The 23,041-nt window shown below is 43.1% G+C and overlaps 1 protein-coding gene across 4 annotated transcripts in view; it reads right to left on the bottom strand.

The window, feature by feature from the left end:
- Window positions 1-23,041, bottom strand: part of CHCHD3 (coiled-coil-helix-coiled-coil-helix domain containing 3) — a 121,029-nt gene that overhangs the window by 81,124 nt on the left and 16,864 nt on the right. For all 4 annotated transcript variants that reach the window (XM_050325231.1, XM_050325232.1, XM_050325234.1 and 1 more), the window contains exons 3-4: window positions 22,490-22,574; window positions 8,553-8,697 (exon numbers count right to left, since the gene is read on the bottom strand). In XM_050325231.1, coding sequence (XP_050181188.1) covers window positions 8,553-8,697; window positions 22,490-22,574 — 230 coding nt within the window. The remainder of the gene's footprint in view (window positions 1-8,552; window positions 8,698-22,489; window positions 22,575-23,041) is intronic.

Below are 23,041 nucleotides of genomic sequence, written 5' to 3'. Positions count from 1 at the left end.
AGGGGCAGCCACAGCTTCTCTGGGAAATCCAGTCCAGCCCCTCCCCACCCTCCCAGCCAGCAATTCCTTCCCAACATCCCTCTGGCAGTGGGAAGCCATTCCCTGTGTGCTGTCCCTCCAGGCCATCAGCAATAGTCTCTCTCCATCTTCCCTGCCGATCCCTTCAGGCACTGCAAGGCCCCAACTACGTCACCCCAAAGCCTTTTTTCTCCTCCAGGCTGAACAATCCCAATCCTCCCAAGTTCTTTCCTCTTCCCAGCAGAGCTGCCCCATCCCTCTGATCATCCTGCTGGGCCTTGGCCTTGCTGAACACCACGAGATTCCCACATCCCTCCTCCCGAGCTCGTCCAGGTCCCTCTGGATGTCCCCCTCCCTCAGATGAGGGACATGCTGAGGGTCAACATCCCCTCATTTTCCTCCAGGTCAAAGTCTGTCCAGCTAAAAACCCAAAAGTGACTTTTAGGACACAGTAAAGCACAGGACAACACGACAGGCACTGGTTTTTTGTGCCGTGCCTTCGCTCACTCGCAGGTAACACCTTCAAGGAACGGTTTTCCCGAGTTCAGGATCCTCTTCCCACGTCATTACTTTCAAAAGAAGCAACCACAAGGTTGGTTTTTGGTTGGTTGTTTTTTTTTTCCTCATGCAGATAAAAAGTGAGAAGGAAAATTAAAATATTACATGAGTTGCTACAGCGTAAAATAAAAGATCCAGGTGACCTGATCTGAGAACTTCTTGGAAGAAGCCCCTTTATGGAGGTAGAAACAACCTCCCCCATTATCCTTCCTCGCAGGATCCTCTTGCCTTCCTTCAGAGCATTAAAAAAAAAACAATACAGATCTCCTACAGAAGTGTCTCCTCACACCAAAACATTAAGTACCTGAAGTCATTGCTGAGAGCCTTGATGTCACAGCTCGAATATCCGGTATGTGTGAATATTTCGGTTGTCTTACCACCAGAAATGACTTGTCATTGTTTCATGCAGTGATTATCTTCCCTCTGAGAAGATTCCTGAGCAGCCTTTCTGGCTCCAAGGGCAGAACCCACCCAGCAAAAGGCTGGAGAAGTGCCCTCCTTGGGTTATTCACAGCTTAAGGACACATATGAGGTCACAAAAGAAGGCTGAAAGGCAACCTGTGCCCTCCAAAATGAACTCGTTCCAATCTGCTCTCCCATTCACATCACACGCTGCCAAAACCATCCCCCCACCCCTGCACCTGAAACTCCTCTTTCAAAGTCATGGCTTTCTGCCTGGCTGGATTCTGGATGCCCTGGTGGAGGTGATTTGGGGATGCAACCATTAAGGGTGTGCTAATGAGTCGGAATTGTGGCAGCTGCTGCAGGAAGGAGGCACAGCCCCATTAACCATCCATCAGAAACTCCCCTGGACCGCCTCATTTATTTCCCCTGCACAGCCCAAGGGGGGAAAAAAGGGGGAACAGCAAGACTTGCTGCTTCCTCTGAAGCAAAAAAACTCATAAACCACTTACTTGTCTTAATGTCACGATCCCCACTGTTTATCTGCAGGATAATTAGGAAAATGAGGAGTAATGAATTTGAGTTATTTATTTATTTCGGTCGAAACGTGTTCTGAATTCAGGCATCTATTAAAAAAAGAAACAAAACCAAAAGGCACTGCAGCATCTTCCTGCACCAACAGAGGGGAGGGTCCTCCAGCATCACAAGTTCCTAAAAGTAATGCAACAGGAAGTATCATCACCTTCTCCTGCCAAGGCTTCCCGAAAATCTTTGTTGGGATAACTCTCTCATATCCTTTTCTTCCATTCCCTACAAGATTTCTATAAATCAAAGTATAATTTTCTTTTTTTTTTTTAATTGAGAGCGACAAATAAGCTTCTCCAAACCCACACCCTGGGGGGAGGAGAGAGCAGAACACACAAAAACGGTACAACCGAGGCTGTCATCGCCACAATTCCTGGAAGGAGAGGTGGAATTTGCAGCTACAAACTCCCCCTTCCTGCACCGAGCTGACACACTGCAATTAAAGAGCCCTCAGCCTCCAGAGGGGTTGGGCTGTCAAGAGAATAACTTTTATTACCGAAATAAAATGGCGTTTTTAACATCCCAAATTTATTAACTCTTACACTTTACGCTCTTCCCTTGGGAAAAAAAAAAAAAAAAAAGCAGGAGGCAAACTGGTTTTCCCTCCAGGCAATAAACCTACCACAGAACAGATCACACAGGAAATACAGACAGAAAGAAAATAAATTATTAGGATTCATATTAAAAACTCCACAAACTTCACATGACATCCTATTCCACTCCCTGAAACACCCTGTTTATTTGGATTTGTGTGCACCTGCTTTAGAAACCTCAGCACCTGCAGCTACAACGCTTGAGCATCTCCAGAAATCCCAGACATCCAGTGGGATCCTGATAGGAAAAGACTTTAAAAACCCCTTTAAATTGCATCAGAAATGTAAAATGATGTTTAAAAGAGTCTCCCCTCAGGCTCTTCTCCAGGCTGGACAGACCAAGTGACCTCAGCCACTCCTGAAAACACCAGTAAAATAAATCTCCTAATTCCCATACCCTCTGTTCCCCAAACAACCTTTCTTCTCTCCTCAGTCTTCTAATTCATCCCAAAATAAGGATGGTAAAAGAACACTCTAAAGGAGGGACACAAGAAATACATCCCCAGCCAAAATTACCTTGATGTGAGAGCAAAGAAATACTGAATTATCTGAATATTGAATGAAAGTCAGAGGAAGAGTCTCAAATTGTTTTGTTGGAATGGAGGAGCCTTTTTTGTGCTTTGTTCCAAGACTTGAGTCAAATGAACGTGTTTTAGTCCCTTGCCTGGATCTGTACCATGTCCTGTCCAAGGACAAGGCTTTGATTTGGTGTCAGATGGTTTTTTTGGTGTCACAAAACCGGTAGGACATCCAGGAATAATCAAAAAAAGGAGCCTGGATTGGGATGTTCCCAGGCCAGCACCGCCCTCAAAGCTCCAGGAGAACCTCACTTAAAACATCCCTTTCAGGGAGTCCTGAGGGCAGAAACAAAACTCCTCCCTGGAAGAGGGGAGGTGGAGGTAAAAAAAAAAAGGATTATTATCCCGACTTTTTTTTTTTTTGCCCGTGCATGACAAGGAATGATGACATTCATTTGGGAAGACAGCCCGGCAATTTTGTTCCCATTCAATAAAAAAAGGGAGTAGCACGAACAAATTGGTTAATGAATGGGGGGAGGAGGGAGCAGGGGGGATTATGCAGTGGAATCCATAAAAATGAACTCCATTTGAATTCCACCCAAAGAACAAATTGATGGAGCAGCAGGCTTTGTAAAGCGCTAGATCTTCATCTGGGCGCTGAGAGAACACGGTGATTAATTCTGCTCCTGTCAAACATCTCAGGGTTTGCTGGGGAGGGATTAAAAAAAAAAATAACAGGCTTTAAAATGCTGCCTGACTATCACAGCACGTCCCTCTCACCCTTCAGAAAGGGATCTTAGAGGAGAAGAAATGCTCGTTTCGGGTGCTTTGCTCGCCTTCAAAATTTCCTCCCTACTGTGGTTTGGTTTTTTTTCCTGTCTGTCAAACTTTGACATAGAAAGGGGGGGGTTTTAACAAAAAAAGGCAATTAATTGTTACATACAAAAATGATCCCCCCCAAAAAAATAAAAAATTAAAAAAAAAAATCCATCCATAACGTGTTGCAAGTGCAAAACTGAGGGAAGGAGGAAATCATTTCTGTTGTTGCACTGAAACAAATATTTGAAATGTCAGAATGGACATTTTGAGAAGAGAGACGTGGGGGGAAATAAATGGCAACATCTCCTGCTTCACAGGCAGTTTGAGAGAGGAAATAAAACATTGGCTTCACCTCCAGCACCGAAAGTGCCATCACCCAAAGGCTACCTGAGATTGTTTTTACTCTTTAACTCCATCAAGATGGGGGGAAAATCGTTCACTTATCAATAAAGCCATTTTAGGTGGCAACTCTTTGCCTTTTCTCCAAGGCAAATGTGTATTTGTCCAGGTGAGAAAATCACTCACGACTCCCAAAGATCTGGAAAAAAAATTATTCACCATCTGTATTTGAACAGCAGCGGTTTCTTGCTCATCCAGTGGATTTCACATCTATTTAAGGCCCCAGGAAAGACAAGAAAGACAAGATTTCTATCCCAAACACCTCGAATTTCCAACCCCAACCCTTTATTGCTCCAGTGGAAATGCCCAAAAAAGAGGGAGGGTGAGTTGTGTGTTTTCCAGGTGTGAACAACCTGTGGATTTTATCCCAATTCCTTCTCCAAAAAGCAACCAAACCTCTCTCCCCAAGAACCAAACACACAACAGAAACACAGATCACACCCTCAGCATTCCAAAATAACCTCTTCCTCCTGGATCCTACAACGGGAATGGCCCAAAGCAAGTGCTTTTTACCCATTTACAAGATGCAAAAAGATTATTTGATGCAGATAAAACTGCTTTTTTAAGCCACAAGTACAACAGAACAAGGCAAAAATAACCATGTGCATGTACTTAAAACCCCCAGAATCTCAAATTTTAAAGAGGTTTCATAAAAAATTCCGCTTCCTAAATTATAAAATTGAACAGTGAGAAAGGAAACAACTGTCAGCAGATTTAATTTTGCATCACATGGTTCCCAAACCTGAAATCCCACGTTCAAACAGGAGCCTTCAGGATTTTTTCCCCCCCTAAATTGTGAATTCCAAGCCCTGCTCCCGCTGTACTTCCCCTGCAGGAAGCAATCCTGTCTTGCCTCAGGCTGTGGAGTTCACTTCAAATTATTTCAGAACCATCTAAAAAGATTCTTTTGTTTTTTTTCCTATTAAAATGATGAATGAGCTAAATGAGGTGTGCAATAAATAAATAAATGCAGGTTTGCAAAACAGGCTCTTACTCCTGAGAACTAAGGCCTTTTAACTCACTTAGTGGTTCTTCCCCCCTGGTGTTTTCCAGGGAAGTCATCCTTAAAATAGGGTTGGGAAGGAGCAGGAAGGGTCAGGGAATGATCTGGTTATGGAAAATAGGGATCCTCCTCTTGGCAGGGGTAACGAAGAGAGGACAGGCAGAGGAAAGGCAGCCCAAAAGCAAAGCTCACACCTGGGTTTTACACCTCAAACAGGAGAAAACAGCCAAAAATCAGATTATCACAGTGAGCTGAAGGGCTAAAAAAATGTGTTTTAATATAAGGATACTTCTACCAGATTGATTCTATTTGGGTATGTTTTTTGTTGTGTTTTTTTTTTTTCTTAACAAGGAATTGATTAATAGAAATCCTGGTGTGGAAAATGATTTGCAGAACCCAAAGATAGCTGAGCTCCACCAGATCTGCCTCTCCAACAGGTGCTGGAACACACAGGGAAATAGTTACAATTGCTTTAGTAAGGACACGGATTCCTAATGGTAGCAGTAATCAAATTGGAATGTTGTGGTTACAGGGCAATATTTCTGGGCCTCTTCAAAGGGAAATGGGACTTTAATGTCACTGGCAGCTCAATAAAAACCATTTTCTGACAGGCAGGGTCCTAATGACAACTCATTTCAGCCCAGACACTGAAGCAAACGTTCACAGGGAAGTCCAGGTCATTAGAGGGAGCTGGAAATACAACAGGTGCTCTGTAAATATTGAGTAAACATTGAGGTTTTTTACTCCCCATTCTCCCCCCGACTCCCATAACGACTCAAGTGATGGGACATCAATAAACACTTTATGGCAAAGCCACCACATTTAAAGCCACTCCACTCAACCAGTCACAATTTTTGGATTTGGCACTGATTTTTTTATTGGTACAAATTATTTATGATTGGAGATTATTTTTATTTCTTTTTTTTTAGCAAAAATCTCCACTGCTAAATATGTTAAAGAGCAGGACTCCTGTCTGGGTGAATAAAATAACACAAGCAGCTTTTGGAGTGATCATAAGGACCAGAACCAAAATTGTTTTATGGCTGCACTGAAATTAAAGGCTTGATTTATTCTAAAATCCTCTTTACAGAGGGAAGGGCAGAAAAAAATGCCATTAGATGCTAAAGGAGGGGTGGGAAAAAAGCAGTATTTTTGAGCAGTTGCAGTGGTACAGGCAGTTCACTCTGTCCTTCAGTAAAACCACTCAGAATTACTTTGCAAATGTCACATCTATAAAGTAAGTAAATCTAAGAGTACAAAAACACCCCCTTGGTGGCAAGGCCAGTTCAGGAAGTTCTGTGAACAGTAAATTGAAGGGTTGCCTCAATCAGAGAATTCCAGGATGGTTTGGGTTGGAAGGGACCCCAAAGATCAGCCAGGTCCAACCACGACACCTCCCACTATCCCAGGTTGGTCCAGCCTGGCCTTGGACACTCCCAGGGATCCAGGGGCAGCCACAGCTTCTCTGGCAAATCCAGTCCAGCCCCTCCCAGCCAGCAATTCCTTCCCAATCCCTCATCTAACCCTGCCCCACCCTCACTCCTGCCAGGTCAGGAAAGTTTAATTATGTCCAAAATACCCCAAGACGACGACATGGGAAGGCTTTAATAAAGGAATCAAAGCAGCCACCTTGATTTCTGCTGAATTGAGCAGCAACAGTTGATTAAATCCCTGCACTGACTCCACGAGGGACTTCCAAGCTTTGGATCCCAGTCTGCAAATTCTGCTCTAAATCATAACATTTCTGCCTTGGCTGGCACAAACATCAGAATTAAGTGGTTTGCAACCCTTCAGATCTCCCCAAAAAGTGTTTCTGAGGGAGCTGACATCCCACCAGCCCACAACGTGCTGGGCCAGCTTACACAGCACAGAAGTAATTCAGGTACAAAGAGACCATTTAATCCATTTTTTTCCATTTGTATGAAGAGCTAATTCTAACTTTTGGGATGTTTAACACTCTTAAATTACTTCTCTCTGCAATTATAAGCAGCAACTGGAGTTAAAATTGTTTAAGAATGGGAAATACGACTCCAACCTAACAATTTGATGTCTACTTATTAAAGCTGAATTAGCACCCTTTGTACAAGGAAAAGCAAAAATTCTTCCTTTCTAACCATAATTTCTTTTTCCTTTGCACTGTTTAAAACAACTCAGCAGCAGCAAGGAATTTATTTTGCTACTGACATTTCAGGAACACTCTTTTTTTTTTTCTCCTCCAGAAAGAGTCTGACAAATCAAATGTGGGCCACATAAAAGACCAACCTGCAGCAGCGCTCGACCAGAACACAGAATTACTCCCTGTGCCCGACAAAGGGCACAGAGAGACACGTTCCTCATGTTACAGATTATTAAATCCAGCTTGGACACAAGAAACAAATACACAGGGAGCATGAGAAATGAAGCCAAAGGAATAAAAATAAAAATCTGACCAGGTAGAGGAAAATAAAGGAGGAAACTCATAGAAAGGATTTGCAACCCAGTGAGAATTACTCAATATTTTCATATTTAGGCCAATTGTAAAGAAAAAAAACAGACAAAACTTTCTTGCTGCTTTGTTACCTTCTTCAAAGAATGAGCAGCCACGGTGGAAATGACAAATCTGCAGCATTAGTAACAAAAAAAAAGCTCCAAACCCCTCAGTAATTATGCAAATAATAGTCCCCATTATAAATCTTCAGCTCCTCAGGAGCTCAAGGCCACAAACCCCTTCTCTCTCCCCCATAATATTGAGAATATAAAGGTTTAAGGCATTAAACTAAGGCTGTATCTTGGTTATAATTCCTCTCCATTTTCCTTTGTTAAAATGGCCAAATATTTGTTTACAACACTGAAATTATTCTTCACCCAAAACGTCACCACAGGGGTGAAAGAGCACCGAGAAAGGGCTGGAAAAGATGTCAACAGTGAGGGGAAACTGGTTGGGGTTTCAGCTGGGATTTGGAAAAATAACAACAGATTTGGTTCCTACTTGGAAAATAAGAACAGATTTGTACTCACACACCACGGATAAAGCCATTGCTTATTGAGGTGACTGAGTGCTAAATTACCAACCTGTAAACCTGAAAACACGTGGATTTTAGTCCAGATTAGTTGCTGACATCAGCAATCCCTTTTATTTTCATAGGAACGCTCATGCAATATTTTCAATTTTTCCCTGGAAATACCAATTGGTTTCCTATTTATGCTCAAGCATCTCTAGATTTTTCAGGCATTATTCCTCAGAGAATAATGATTATTGTCCCCAGAGCCAACAGAGACTCCACACAGCAAGTTAAGCGCCGTGTACACCAATTTATAAATCTGTCAGACATTTGAAACGCGTAATGTCAGTTTTCCAAGGGAAAACAGCCCACCATATGTTCCAACTTCCTCGTCAGGACGTTTTCATCCGTCTGCTCTAACGGAATACCATCCTCTGACACACAGTTTTCCCTCTGATCCGGATCCAAGGTTCGAAACAATCAGCAAGAGCTCTTAAAACAGAGAGATCCGACTGAAAATAAAGCGACGCAGCCATAAAGAGAAAAGAAGGAACCAAGAGATATTGCACCTTCTACCCACCCTCCCCTCCTTCCACCTCTTTCCTCTGCTCCCAATGAACCTGAAGAGACAATTCCAGGACGGATCTGAGGGTTCTGGAGGGGCTGGAGCACTTACAAAGCGCTGGGCCTTCTGCCGCTCCTCCTCGGTGGCCGCCCGCTCGCGGAGGATGGCGCGGGTCAGGTGCTCGTTCGAGGAGATCCTCTCTCGCTCCAGCAGCTTCCCAAACTCATCCCGAACGAACATCTGCTCCTGTTTCAACCTGCAGAAGGTGGAGGGAAAGGGGAGGTGCGTTTTCCAAGTGGGATTTGAAAGGATTTTAAGTTTGTTCCAGTGGCGGGATTGAATTACTGGCGGTTTCTCAAAGCGCCAAAACACAAACATCCACTGGGAATTCCAGAGGTTTATCTAGGAATTCCAGAGGTTTATCCAAAAGGAATTCCAGAGGTTTTCCACTAGGAATTCCAGAGGTTTTCCATCTCAGATATAACTGTCCAAATCCGAAAGTTCCAAGTCTGAGGATCGCTATTTATTAAATCATATAAAAACACAACTCATTCAAGAGCCTTGTGAAGATGTGGTTTTAAGTGACAAGAACACACCCAGAGCTCTCTGCTGGTTGGTTGGGGTTTTTTCCTGGTTTTAAGGAATCTTCTTTTCCAGGGAAATCCTTCCTTTTCCCACCAGTTCCCAGCTAAAAGCTTTTCTGCACTGGGATGGTGCTTTCCTACCTCTAAACACCCCAGAAACCCAACTCCTGCACCTCTCTCCCAAAACCATCCAACCACCACAACCAACCTCTGAGAGCACGAGATGAAAACAGTTCTTGAACTTGTTGCAACAGAGTTAAAAAAGACCATAAACACATTTGAAATCTTCGCTGTGGTGCAGGAGGCCAGCACACAGCACCTGATTTTCAGGAAAATACACAGAAATGAACTGCTCTAGTGAGTCAAATTCATCTGTCGCGCTGAGCGTGGTGACACCGGCACGGAGTCAGCACCGGGGAACTCTGCAGTAATGGCAGTGTGAAATTCCAGGTTTTAAAGAGATTTTATTTAAAAAAAAAAAAAAAAGACTGATGGAGAAGAAGCTTAAGTATTCTCAGTGCATTTATGTGTTGTCAGGGGAGTTCTGGAGAAGAAATCCTAATGAGTGGGGGTCACTTTGTAAAAGGTACCAGCATTAGAGCACATTACATTCCTCCCCGGGGAACGGATTTAAGTGAGGTGGGGAAGGAAAAAAAAAGACAATTACGGGATGTATTAGTTCTGTGCTCAGCTCCAAGCCCCCTGAAAGGCTGCAACCAACTGGGAATCTTTATGAAAAGTTTATTAAGCTGCATCTTCAATTACTCCAGCAAGAAAGAGAAAAAAAAAAGGAAAGTCAGATTATGCAGACACGGACCCAATTCCATTAAGTGATTTCCCAAGGTCCCCCCCAAATTATTCCAGTGGGATTGACATAACAAATCCTTCCTGCAATCAATGGCACAGTCAAAACATGCTGCTTGTCTTTTGGATCGGAGACATCGTGTTTTGTCTAAAAAGGAAAAAAAATATGTCAAAATAGAAGCCTCGGCAGCTTTTCCTGGCGAGAGACAGAGAAGGCATCGAGCGTTTCCTGAGGCTGAGGGAAGATCCTTCCTCATCCTTCCTGGATTGGACTTCCTGCAAGTGGCTTTCCCCTAAAAACGCCTCTTCTTCGTGCATGCTGGACCTGCCAGTGATTAAAGGAGGTGAAATGTATTTAACACATAAAATATCTGAGAAGTCCAGCCAGGTCGCAAACTCCAAAATTAAAACTAAAAATTAAAAACCAAACCAAACAAACAAACCGAACCAAGAAAAAACAACCAAACAGACCCACTGAGAATTAGACCTTTACATCTAATTCTTCTTTACACCTGATTAGGTGTTTACATCTAATTCTTGGCACGTTATTCCCATATTCTCAAGTCTCCTCCTCCTCTTCCTTGCCTCTGGAATTGTGAATTGGAAAGAAAATCACACGATTTCACTGGCAAATTTTATGCCATTTAGGCCAAAAAGGGATTTTAAGTCTTTTGGAAACGCCCCAGACTGCCTTGCACCTTAAAGCAAAAATTTCAAGTCTTTTTTTTTTAATCAATTTATTCTGATTTGTGTGACCAGGATTGTACCCACACGACACAATAATAAGTAGGTAAATTCCTGGAGCATTCACTGAACTTTCATTTAGGGCAGCTTTTATTCACACCAAAAAAAAACACACCAAAAACCTAAACACCCATCTCAAGTGATTGAAATTCAGCAGAGTTTTCAGCTAAAAATAAGCAGGATTTTGAAGTAATTTTCATTTATTTGAGTTACATAATTGAGTGGCCTGTTGGAGCTTAATGGAACAAACAGAGGCAGATCCTCCTCGTGGCAAATACTCAACCATATCAACCTGTTTCCTTGACATCATAAATTCATTTTCCTGGCATCCAGCACGTGCTGGTGCTGAAGAAAAGGCAAACATCAGCAAAATAAATTGTAAAAAAAAAAAATAAATAAAATAAAAGGAAAATAAAATAAAGTAAAATAAATTAATAAAAGGAAAATAAAATAAATAAAAGGAAAATAAAATAAAGGAAAATAAAATAAAATAAAGTAAATAAAGGAAAAATAAAAGAAATAAAAGAAATAGAGGCACACCTGCAATTTGTAAGGAGTTAAACAGCCCAACTTGTCAGCACCACTGCTCCAAGAATTCCACAGGAATGGGCTGTTTAAAGTGATATTTTAAATTACAAGATATAGAAGACATCTCTCTCTCTCTATATATATATATATCTTGTAATTGAATATTATAATAGTATATATAAATTATATGTATTTATATATTTATATAATATATTATAAATATTATAACTAGATTTATATGTACATAATATTATATTTAAATATATATTTTTATATGAATTTTAATTACAAGCTATATCACATAAAGGCTCAGGTTAACGGTCGTCCTGTTTGAGCACAGAACTCCACTGACAGCCCGTGTTTCGCTGCTCATTTGCACAGAAAAAGGGTTTAAAAAAACAAAAAAGAAAAAGGTGCTGAGGCAGCAGAGAAGGCTCCAGGCTCTACATCTTCCTCCACAAGTGACAGTTTGAATAAAACCCTCCTAAATAATAATTACGAAACACCGTTCTAAGGAGTGTTCAGTGGCTGATTTAACCACGTGTGATTTGCGGGGCAGTCACTTCTCCCCTGGAAAACATAAAAACACACATAAAGCATCAGGAACCACCCCCAGTTAAGGTCTGGCTCGACACCCGTCACTATTTCATGCTCTCAACTGCTTTGTGGCACAAAAAAATCACACACAGAAAGGCAACAGCTCCTGCTTTTTTCCCACAGCTCCATCATTAGGAACTTCAGCGCTGCTGAGTTACTGCCCTAAGAAAATTTATGGACTGGCACTTCTGGTGAGAGGCCGAGTAAATCCTGATCTGGGGATCTCACAAGATTTGTGTCTCTCAGAGAGGCAAAAGGAGTGGTTTTGTCATCGTGTTTTCATATTCGGGTTCCGCTCTGAGGCAAAATCTGGGACTGGTTTAGCCCTCGAGTCGCTTCAATCGCCGCGACGCTCGGGGCACGTTCCACCTAAATCAGATCCCGTTCGGCCTGAACACAAACCCAGCACGACCCTCAAGGAGCAGCTGCACCAACAGACAGGTGAGGAAGAGTTCTGAAAGATGCTCCATCGTAAACATGTAAGCCGCTTTCTGTTAGATTTGGATTTGTGGAGATGTGGGCGAGAGGTAGAGACCGAATGTGACTAAAACCTCCATTCCAACCACGTCTGAAGCTCATCTCCAAGCCAAAACCACTGTCCCCAAGCAGACAGGAGGGAGCACCCAGCCAGGACACCACACTCATCCAACAGATCTGCTGGAGCATCACAAGCACCATGGGAAAAAAAACCAAAAACAGTAATTTCAATTGTTTAGGTTTGGAGCCCCCATCCCTGGAGGTGTCCAAGGAAGGCCTGGATGTGGCACTCAGTGCTCTGGGCTGGGGGACAAGGTGGGGGTCAGAGCTCTTTTTCCCCCTCAGTGAGTCTGTGATCCCATGGGTTTGTACATCCCCAGGGAAGGAGACTCCACAACCCCTCTGGGCAGCTCTTCCCGTGCTTTGTCACCCTCAAACTGAGGAAGCTTCTCCTCATATTCAGATGGAACTTGCTGTGTCCCCGTTTGTGGAATCACTCCTTGTCCTGTCACCGGGCTCCACGGACAGGATTCCACCTCCCCTCAGATACTGATGGACCCTGATGAGATTCCCTGCTGGAAGCTGAAGAGCCTCAGCTCCCTCAGTCCCTTCACCATCTTGGCAGCCCCTCCACGGACCTGCTCCAGTCATTCCCTGTCTTTCCAGAGCTGGGGAACAACAACACCACGATCATACAAAGCAAAAACCACGGGGAAAATCATTTCTCAATTAAGTAACGACTTACAATTAATAACTGGCATTATTAGCAGGGCCAGCAAGGTAAGAGAAGGCTCCACTCTCCAATTAGTAATTAGAATTTGAAATTTAGAAGTTTAAGAACCACACCAGAAAGCTTCTCTGATGGGCCAGGAACTCTGTTTTCTGGATCTGCAGAAATCCAAAAACCCACTCTAAGGAAAGGAAAGATAAAACTTGGAGGAAAACTCGAAGTTTTCATCCTTTGCAGATCCATTTTTTAATTAAGCTCAAGAGAAGAAAAACTGTTCTTTTTACCATGTGGATTTATGAGATGGGATTCTCACCCTGCACAGCATGACCCATGTCAGCCACAATAACAAGATGACTTAATTTAATTCTGAAATCCAGAATTCCCTCCTTTGTTTACTTCAAAATACCCATTTCTGTTCTTCTTGAAAAACACCTGCAGGTGTTAATTAAGGAAAAAGCACCTTTTAATTCACAAACAACAGCAACACACTGAGAAAAGCTAAAAAATATCAGGTTTGTGATGGCCACTCCATGGTTTATTCTACATTAATCAAGAGTCTGTAAAATCTAAACTTGGCAAACAATAATATACTGAAAAAAGACAGAGAAAATGGCATTTTCAGCCCTCATTTCCGGACATTGGGAATTTATTGCGCCATCAAAGCCTAAAACATTTTCCTTTTGCTGTTTTTTCCAGGGAAACCATCGCTTGCCAGTTGTTTTATCTCTATTACAGTCTCCAAGCTGCACAATCTGATGGATCTGTGGCTTTCCAAGATAAACTCACCCACGTCTAAAGCGTGAACCGTGTCGTTTTTCATTCCCACCGAGCCAGCAAAATCTGAATATTTCCCGTTCCAAAGCCCCCCAGCAGGAAAAATCATCCTGTGCCCGATGAATTATGGAAAAACCCAAGGAGGTATCAGTTCCATAGCACCCAAAAACTGACTCCAAGTGGAGATAAAACACCAGATGTTTACACTGCAGAGGATTCAACGGGGTTTTTTTTGCTTCCTTGGGCACCAGCGAGTCCATTCATGATTTCTGACAGGCTTGCACAACATTCCCAAAACGTTTGGAACAATCCAGCTGCAATATTAATGAGGGGATAACGTTCTCTGAGTGCTGAGTTTCAATATTTAACGAGCAACCAGGCTGCATGTGCCGTGGAAAGCCGTGCCTGGAAATCACAGGAGTTGCTGAGGGATTGCAAAAGACGTCAGGAAAACGAGTGGAAGCTGCACTGAGGGTCCAGAGGTGTGAAATGGGGATTTCTCCTGCGTGGTTCCAGAGGAATGACCTCAAATTCATCTGATTGGGCAAAAATGTAACTCAGGACAGGGAGAGAGAAACAAATCACCTCAAAGGCCACGCCTTGTCCTTCACCAGAGTCTCAGACAACTCAAAAAAGTTCTAAACTGAAGTGATTTTCTGCCACTGTTCGCTCATTAAAAACATTATTCTCTTCTCAGGTAAGACTTTGCACACTGCAGGTGACAGGAGCTGCTCCTGACAGTCACAATAACCACATTCTGAATATCTGTCCTAAAATTTCATCTCTGAGCATTTCAGATGGTGCAAATATTAACAGAAAATATCGTTTTTCTGCACCGTGGTGTTAAAAAGGACGCTTTGCCTTCGATGTTTTTGGGCTCATATTGGCCAGCCTGGAGAAAAGGAGGCTCAGGGGGGACCTTCTGGCTCTGCAATTCCCTGCCAGGAGGAGGGAGCTGGGTGGGAATCGGGCTCTGCTCCCACGGAACAGGGACAGGAGGAGGAGGAACAGCCCAGGATGGATATTGGGGAAAATCTCTTCATGGAAAGGGTGGTTAAGCATTGGAAGGGGCTGCCCAGGGCAGGGGTGGAGTCCCCATCCATCCCTGGAGGGATTTCAAATCCCTGTGGATGTGGCACTTGGGGACATGGGGCAGTGGTGGCCTCAGCAGTGCTGGGGAACAGTTGGGCTCAATCCTAAAGGATTCCAATCTAAGTTATTCCACGACTCTGTGACTGTCAGCTCAAGCTTTGAAATCATGGAATACAACCTCAAACAGGAACAGGCAGATCCTCAACCCCAGATTCATCATGGTTTCATTAGCGCTTAATCCAGAACTGTTCAAACGTGACGTGGGCCCAAATCCCTCCCCACTTGTTGCACAAGCACAACCAGAACTCTTTGAGAAATTCATCCCAACTGGTCAAGAGCTCCCGTGACTGTGGCAGGGAGAGGGAAGAGATCACCCCTGTGAGAAGCTATCGTTGCACTTCTTATTATTAAATTTAATGAGAACCCCACACTGGGAGAGCTGGGAATGTTCATCCTGGAGAAGAGAAGGCTCCAGGGAGACCTGAGAGCCCCTTGCAGGGCCTAAAGGGGCTCCAGGAGAGCTGGAGAGGGACTGGGGACAAGGCCTGGAGGGACAGGACACAGGGAATGGCTTCCCAGCACCAGAGGGCAGGGACAGATGGGAGATTGGGAAGGAATTGCTGGCTGGGAGGGTGGGGAGGGGCTGGACTGGATTTCCCAGAGAAGCTGTGGCTGCCCCTGGATCCCTGGGAGTGTCCAAGGCCAGGTTGGAACAACCTGGGCTGGTGGAAGGTGCCCCTTCCAAGGCAGGGGATGGAACTGGATGATCTTTAACCCAAGTCATTCTGTGATTCCATGAAGTTTGTTATCCAACCCCAGAAAACACTGGATAAAATACAACTTATCCTGGGTAAAACCATGTCCCACCTTGCCCCACGCAACCATTTCTTTCCACTGCCTGAAATTCCCCCCCACTCCAAACTCCAGACCCTCCAAGCAGGGTCCAGGCACCACCTCTCAGCAGAACACACTCATCCATCTCCCTTTTCCAGCTGCCTTCCAACCTCAGCAAACCATCTGTCAACTGAGAAATCCTTGCTCGAGGCCACGGGATTTCCTGTGCCAGTCCCTGATCAAAAGATCCAAGGCTCTGATCTCAAACCTCAGTTACACACATAAATTAATTGAATTTATCCACATTTATTTATGGACAGCTTGTGAACACCCAGGGCAACAAGGACACTGATTCTTGCCAGTGGTTGAGCTGGAGATATTCAGATTATGCTGATGTTTTTAGTGTTGGAAGAGGGGGATGAGTAGAAGGGGGGGCAGGTTTTTTTGAGGGGATTTTATAACTACACTTCATAAAGCTTTTCAATCCTGTGCACACAGATCAGTATTTCTAGATAGAGACAAAACAGATGAGCAGATCTCTACCTTTATTGCCCGAGGCACGAGGAGAACCCGAGGCAGAACAGCAAAAACCGCTTTCCATAATTTGCATGTGTATTTAGCCATCCACACAACTCCACCTGAAACGACTCCCCACCTTAATATCTCTCCTCTTGGGATCTGCAGAGGCAGTCGTGGAATTATGACAACATTAATTATCCCTTAAAATGAAGTGACAGTTCCAACGTGTGGGGTTTTTTTATTATTGTTATTGTTATTTATAAATGTTTCTCTGCTGTGTCTACTCATCTGCTGCTTCTCAAAACCAAAGAGCTCAGCAGTTTGAAATAAAAGGTTTCTTTAAAATTGCCAGGGGGGAGGAATAGTTTTTTTCCTCCTTCCTACCTGAACCCGAAATAGGAAGCAATATTATTTTTGTGGATGCTCACCGGCTTCCTCCAGTCATCTTCCCATCTCTCCTGGAAATAAACTGATCAAGATGAAGCTCGGTGCAGGAGCTGGCAGGTTTTAAAATGGGAAGTGAAAAATAATCCCTCGGAAAATGGGGGGTTTATAAAGGTGGGAGTGAATTTACAGCTCTTGCTTTCTGCAATTTCCACTTCCCGTCTCCGAGATTCATCTCCCCCTGCACCGAGAACTCGGCACTCTGGTTCTAATGGGGAATCAGAGCAGGGACAGAAATCTTGGAGAGCCACTCTGCCACTGCCAAGTGCCTTTTGTCCTTCACTGAAAACACCAAGGAGAGTTTCACAGATTTCTAAGACGCTTTTGATACTTTCCAAGCTCATTTTTTTCTGTTTCCTCGGCAGGTAAAAATCCTACACTGAACTTTCCCAGGTTTAACAGCTGGTTGGAAAAGGCATCAGCTGCAAAAGGACTCATTTTAGAGTTAAATCTCTCCTCAAACCCCAAATTACTTCACACTCAATCTTGGCTTCTCCCCTCACCTGCAGAGGGACAGTCTGACCCTCCTCATTCCCTGTTTTCCTGCATTATCCCATAGTCTTTCAGCCCTCAGGAATATCATGGCTGTTGAAGGATAAATCCACTATTAATCTTCTGCTCTGTGTGAGATCAGACGAGGGGGGAAAAAAGGGTTTGAGAGGGAAGGGGGAATGGGAGCAACAAAACCTGGGAAGTGATGCCAAAACTCGCTGCTGCTCCACGATTCCCAACCCTGAGGCTGAAGTGGCCCTTTGGATACCCAAAAGAAACAGGTTTAATTTCTTTTTTTTAATGTTTTTATAAGACCAGTTATACACAATAAACTTGAATCATGGACCATCCTGAGCTGGAAGGGACTCGTAAAGAATTGGTTTGTAAATGAAGAGCCCTCAGCAGGGCCTGGCATTTCCTGATTCACTCCAGAACACACACTCTGATACCTGATCTACAGTCCAGAAAAGCCTTCCCTGCAGTCCCAGTTACCATCTGAAGTCCTCCCTGCAGTCTCAGTTACTCTTTGAAGTCCCCTTTCTACCACCTGAACCTCTTCAAAGGTGTAAGAAGAGAGGTCCAGCTCTGGTGCAACTCTGTCAATTCTTCCCTTGCTAAAGGTGATGATCCCTTGGATAATTTCCAGTTAATTTATAACAACAAAAAAAAAAGATTAAACTCTTATTCCTGACCTATCACAAGCCAAAACAACTACAATCACTGTTACTCCTTCAGAGTATTCCCAGCTTTCTGCCCTGCTGTCAGTAGTAGAGAAATGCAGTTTTCCAGATTGTTTTCACTCTTAATCCAAACACTGCCAAGTGGTAGAAAATCAGATAACAATTATTTCCAAAAAAAAGGAGCTTTTCGTCCCCCATGAGAACAATCCCCCAAGAAAAAGCAGGTTTCCCAATTCAACACAGCTGGAAAACCATCATAATTTAGGGGGAAAATAATCCTTTCAGGAGTTTCCCCACCACTGCACCACCCACGTGAGACTGAGGTACATTAACATGCTCTTCATAACTCCAGCTCACTAAAACACAGAATGAACCTTATAAATAAATCAATCCCTTGATTTTTTTTCCCCCCTTTGTTCTCCTACGCCAGGAAACCGGAGTGAACGTGCCATTAAAGCAAGAAATCAATGGGAAGTTTTAAACCCCCCCAGCATCGATTTTAAGGCAGCAGTTTTGGTGTGCAGCTTCCCAGAGGTTCCTCCCCGATCCTGCTCTTCCTCCTTCTCCCACTTTACATCCCCACTGGTGGATGTGTCGTTCTCTGATGCATGAGCTGCAGGTTTACTCAGAGCTTGTTACCTGTGCCCTGTGCTGCTGGGGTGGGATGAGGGTGTTTGGAAATGCAGAGGTTGGGAGGAGTTTGTAGTGTGGAGCCCAGAGAGCAGCGTGGAACAGACCCCGGGGAAGGGCTGGAAATCTGTCTCTGCACTGCTCCAGGAAAGCATTTCCCAGGTGGTTTTCATGAGAAAAGTTACCAAGGAGTAACCCAAGAGTTGTCAAAAGCCATCCCAGAATAATCACAGGATGGTTTGGGTTGGAAGGGACGCGAAAGATCATCCGGTTCCAACCCCACTGTCCCAGGTCGCTCCAAGCCCTGTCCAGCCTGGCCTTGGACACTCCCAGGGATCCAGGGGCAGCCACAGCTTCTCTGGGAAATCCATTCTAGCCAGCAATTCCTTCCCAATATCCCATCTATCCCTGCCCTCTGGCACTGGGAAGCCATTCCCTGTGTCCTGTCCCTCCATCCCTTGTCCCCAGTCCCTCTCCAGCTCTCCTGGAGCCCCTTTAGGCCCTGCAAGGGGCTCTCAGGTCTCCCTGGATCCTTCTCTTCTCCAGAGGAACATTCCCAGCTGTTCCAGCCTGGCTCCAGAGCAGAGGATCCAGCCATGGTTCTAATGGGCTTTTTGGGTGACCACACCAGAGAAGAAGGAGAAGCCACTGCAGGGAAGGGATAATGGAGATCCCACCAGGCAATGACAAAAAGACCCAGAAAGCTGGAGAAGGGCTGAATAAGAATAAAAAATAATAACAATAATATTAAAAACTCCGGTAAAGAAACTGTTCCTTTACAGTTTCAGATGAAGTCACCTGGAGAAGTTCAGGCACGTTCCTCAAATCGAATGAACCCATTCCCAAGGTCTTAATTTTAAATAAGTTAATCCTGCAGGGTTGGGACTGTCTACACAGACATACTGAAATAATTAAGAAATATTTAAGATACTTTTATCACTTCAACTCCTTCTTAATAACATTTTAAGCAAAACCTGCACAATTCTCAGCGCTGGGACTGATCATTTTCTGCCTTAAAGAGTTGGCAACAGAGTTACTGAAGGGCCACCAAACCAAACCAAAGTCTATTTTTAAGCCTTTCCCTACCTTAACATTTCTATTTACAGTAGGAATTTTCTTCTAAGTGAATGCTGGAATGACAGGAGATGTGATACAGGAAAATCCAAGTTCAAGGAAGCAGGGAATAGAATTATCTGGGTCTCTTGGGACCTCTGGGTCTCTTGGCAAATAACCAGTTTCACAAACTTTCCATCCCTCTCTGTTATGACACTGCAAAGTAAGTCAAGAACTTTGTGAAACTCCACCAACAATTATCATTTATTCCCTGTCAGCACTGTCAAACTCCACTTCTTGTGTCCATCCTCTCGTTTTTTGGTCACCTTGAGCACCATCCTTGGAACTGCAGTTCTGACACATGAACTGGTCACATCTGCACCGATGCAGCCACTGCAAATTCGGCTGCACATCAGTAATGATCAACTTTTCTAAATGGAAACGTTTTCCAGACGAAACATTTCAGATGTTCAAGGACCAGAGGGAGAAACAACCCTGAGCAAAAAGGAGGAGTGATCATTGATCCAACCCCTGGCCCTGCCCAGACAACCCAACAATCCCACCCTGTCCCTGAGGGCGTTGTCCAAACACTCCCAGGTTTGGGAAGTTCCCACTGCCCTGGGGAGCCTGGTCAGTGCCAACCACCCTCTGTGGGAAGAGCCTTTCCCTAAAATCCACCCTGACCCTGCCCTGGCACAGCTCCAGCCATTCATTCCCTGGATCCTGCCACTGGCACAGGGAGCAGAGGTGGGAGCTGCCCCTCTGGATGAAGCTGCAGATCCCGGTGAGGTCCTGAGGGAAGAAAATCCTGTGGGAAGTTCTTCCATTCTCTGTGGGGAAATCGAAGCTCACACCTCGCTCTCACCTGATCCAGAAACTCAACTTGGAGCAGCTTCACAAAGTTTGTAACCAACTCAATCACACACAAAAAGGGTTGGACACACATGAAAAAAACATGTGGGAATAGGAGGGATCAGGGGGATGCAGGATTTTGTCCTAAATCCAGGTCTAAACCACTGGTTTATGTATAATTTTTCAAGCGTGAAACAGGAGCTGCGGTTCATGTATTGTGGGTTGATTAAAACACAATTTAAGAGTGTTCTTTCAGAAATAAGAGCAGATCTTCGCTGTATGTAGCAAGAGGTAAGAGGAGCCCATCTGTACTGGGTATGTATGTGTGAATAAATAATTTATATAGAAGTTAAAATTAAAACTCCCTTCGCAGTCTGAAATGAGTAAAACACGTTTTGCAATCAAATAAAAATGTGGTCACACACTGCACACAGAAATCAGCCATGAGACAGTTGGAATCACACAACAAGCTGTTGAAAGCTTCAGATATTTATATGTTTAAATGCTGTTTCACTTCAAGACTGGAAAAAACCAGTTAATTTTGAGAAAAAACCCCAATATTGTTGAGGAAGGAACAAGAAAATATTCAGTAAATATTCAAAATACACCATCGATGGGAAAACAATCCACGAGATGAATGTGGAAGTAAAAGAACCTTAATTTTTTTGTCACATAATACTGACAAGTGCCTTGAAAGTCGTGGGTTATCAAATGAAATTGTTAATATATTGGAAGCAGTTATAGTTTTGTTCTGTTTTGTAACATTGCATTAATGTGTTTGGTTTTTACATCACAATTTATTACAGTTTGCATTTCATGTTTGCATCACCCAGAACACTCTGTACATGCAAGACAAAATAACTGAACAATGTGCACTCCTTTAAAAGTTTTCAAAACATAAACCTCAACCAGAATTCAGCCCAGGAGGACCTTAAAAAAACCCTTTAAGAAAAAAACATCTTTTAAAGTTGTGTCATCCAAGACAAAAAAAAAAGCCTCTACGCTCTGTTTGAGATGCAGTTTTATAATTATATATATAGTGTGTAAAAATTATAATAAAATTAGGAAAAAACTAATGGAAGGGACCGAAAAGCATCACATTTACAAAATGCTGATGTTGCAAACCAGACATTTGCACATTTTAACCACAATTTAACTCCAGTTTTGAGCGGCCAACACGAAGCTCAACCATAACCCAAGTTTTCCTGTCAGAGCTCAGCTCCTGAGAGAGGAGATTTCACTGTAACTTATTGATTTCCTTTATTGCTGATGCCAAAAAAAAAAGAGAAATAAAAAAGAAAAGCCTGTTTTGTTGTGGGTTTTTTTTCCCTAGGACATTATAGAGTCCTATCTAATTATATACCCCATCAACCAAACTCAATTAAATAATAATATGATGATGTGTAGGAAACAACCCAGATAGATGCAGGTTTAAGTAGTTCTAATTGCATTCTAATATTTTTTAATCCATCATAATGAGCTTTTCTTCCCATTCTCAGAGATGGGGGACAATGTGTAAGTTAATATTTATATTCAGTGTGTCGTTATCTGTTTGTGGCAATCACTGAAAATATAAATAAACACACTAATGGACTAATAAGTCCGCTGAGTTCACCAGACACCAGAATCTATTTCCAATTTAAACAGGAATTTTTAATTGCTGAGAATGGCTTTGCCCAGGCCTATATATAAAAATTATTTCAAAGATCTTCTACCAGAAAAGGGTTTTAATAAAGTATTTTGCATGTTCAAAGCAACCCCACTGTACTAATAAACCAGCTCTAACCCTGCTGCAGCTGCCAGAAATCTCTGGAATTGATAAAAATGACAAGAATGACCATTTTTTACTGCAGTGAAAATGTCCCTTTTGAGCAGCCAGGTGGGTCACAAGGCCCCCACCCCTGCCCTGCTCTGCTGTTTCTGCCCCTGCCCCACCAAGTGATTATTTGGACTCCAGAGAAATCAGCAGACTGAGCTTAAAATGCTGCAAAAAAATCAGGCTTAGGGGGTCGAAAGGGACTTCGAGCAACACTTCAGATCAGCTCTGACGTGGAAATTCCAGTTTATTTGCTGTTTGAACAGGTATTTAATATCAAAAACTCGCTCAATATCTCACCTGCCGCTGTCTGAGGGCACAAAATTCAGCTGTCACAGGAAGCAGCTAAATAACAACAAAAGTTTAATTGAAATCCTGTTTGTTATTAATGAACCCACCTCCTCTTTTGGGCCTCAGAGTCTCTCCTGGCTCGTTCTAAGGCCAGTTCTTCAGCTATTCTTTTCTTCAGCTCTTCATTATTAACTGCAATTAAAAGAAAAACACAATTAAATGTTAACAGAACACAAAATATTCCCAATTACAGAAAACAACTTTATAATGCAGTGCTTTAGTTTGTTTATTTGCTTTTTTTTTTTTCTACAGAGCAGCTTTTTGTGCTTTAAAACCGGCTTGGAAATTTTAGCACACAACAGCACTTCGTTAAAATTCCTCTTTTTAAAAAAATTACTCTTCTTAAACAGCTTTTCAATTAGCGCAGCCCTTTGGAAAATTAAACAACATCCACTGGATGTTTAAATTAAATGCATTTTTCTTCAGAATTATCTCTCTGTAAAGTAAAACTGGGGGGATGGGACAGAGGCATAAATAGTAAAGTCATAAAATGCTGGGTTTTGTTCATATAGAAGCAAAAGAAATGCCTTTGTGTAAAGAACCAAGCGTTTTCAGATGGGTATTTTACCCAACAAAGCACTTACAACATCCCACATATC

The sequence above is a fragment of the Myiozetetes cayanensis genome, unplaced genomic scaffold (genome assembly GCF_022539395.1).
Source record: "Myiozetetes cayanensis isolate MyiCay16 unplaced genomic scaffold, myiCay2020 scf3, whole genome shotgun sequence".
In the NCBI taxonomy this organism is placed as follows: Eukaryota; Metazoa; Chordata; class Aves; order Passeriformes; family Tyrannidae; genus Myiozetetes; species Myiozetetes cayanensis.
Note: the sequence above shows the minus strand (reverse complement) of the source record. Positions and strands in the feature narration are given on the sequence as shown.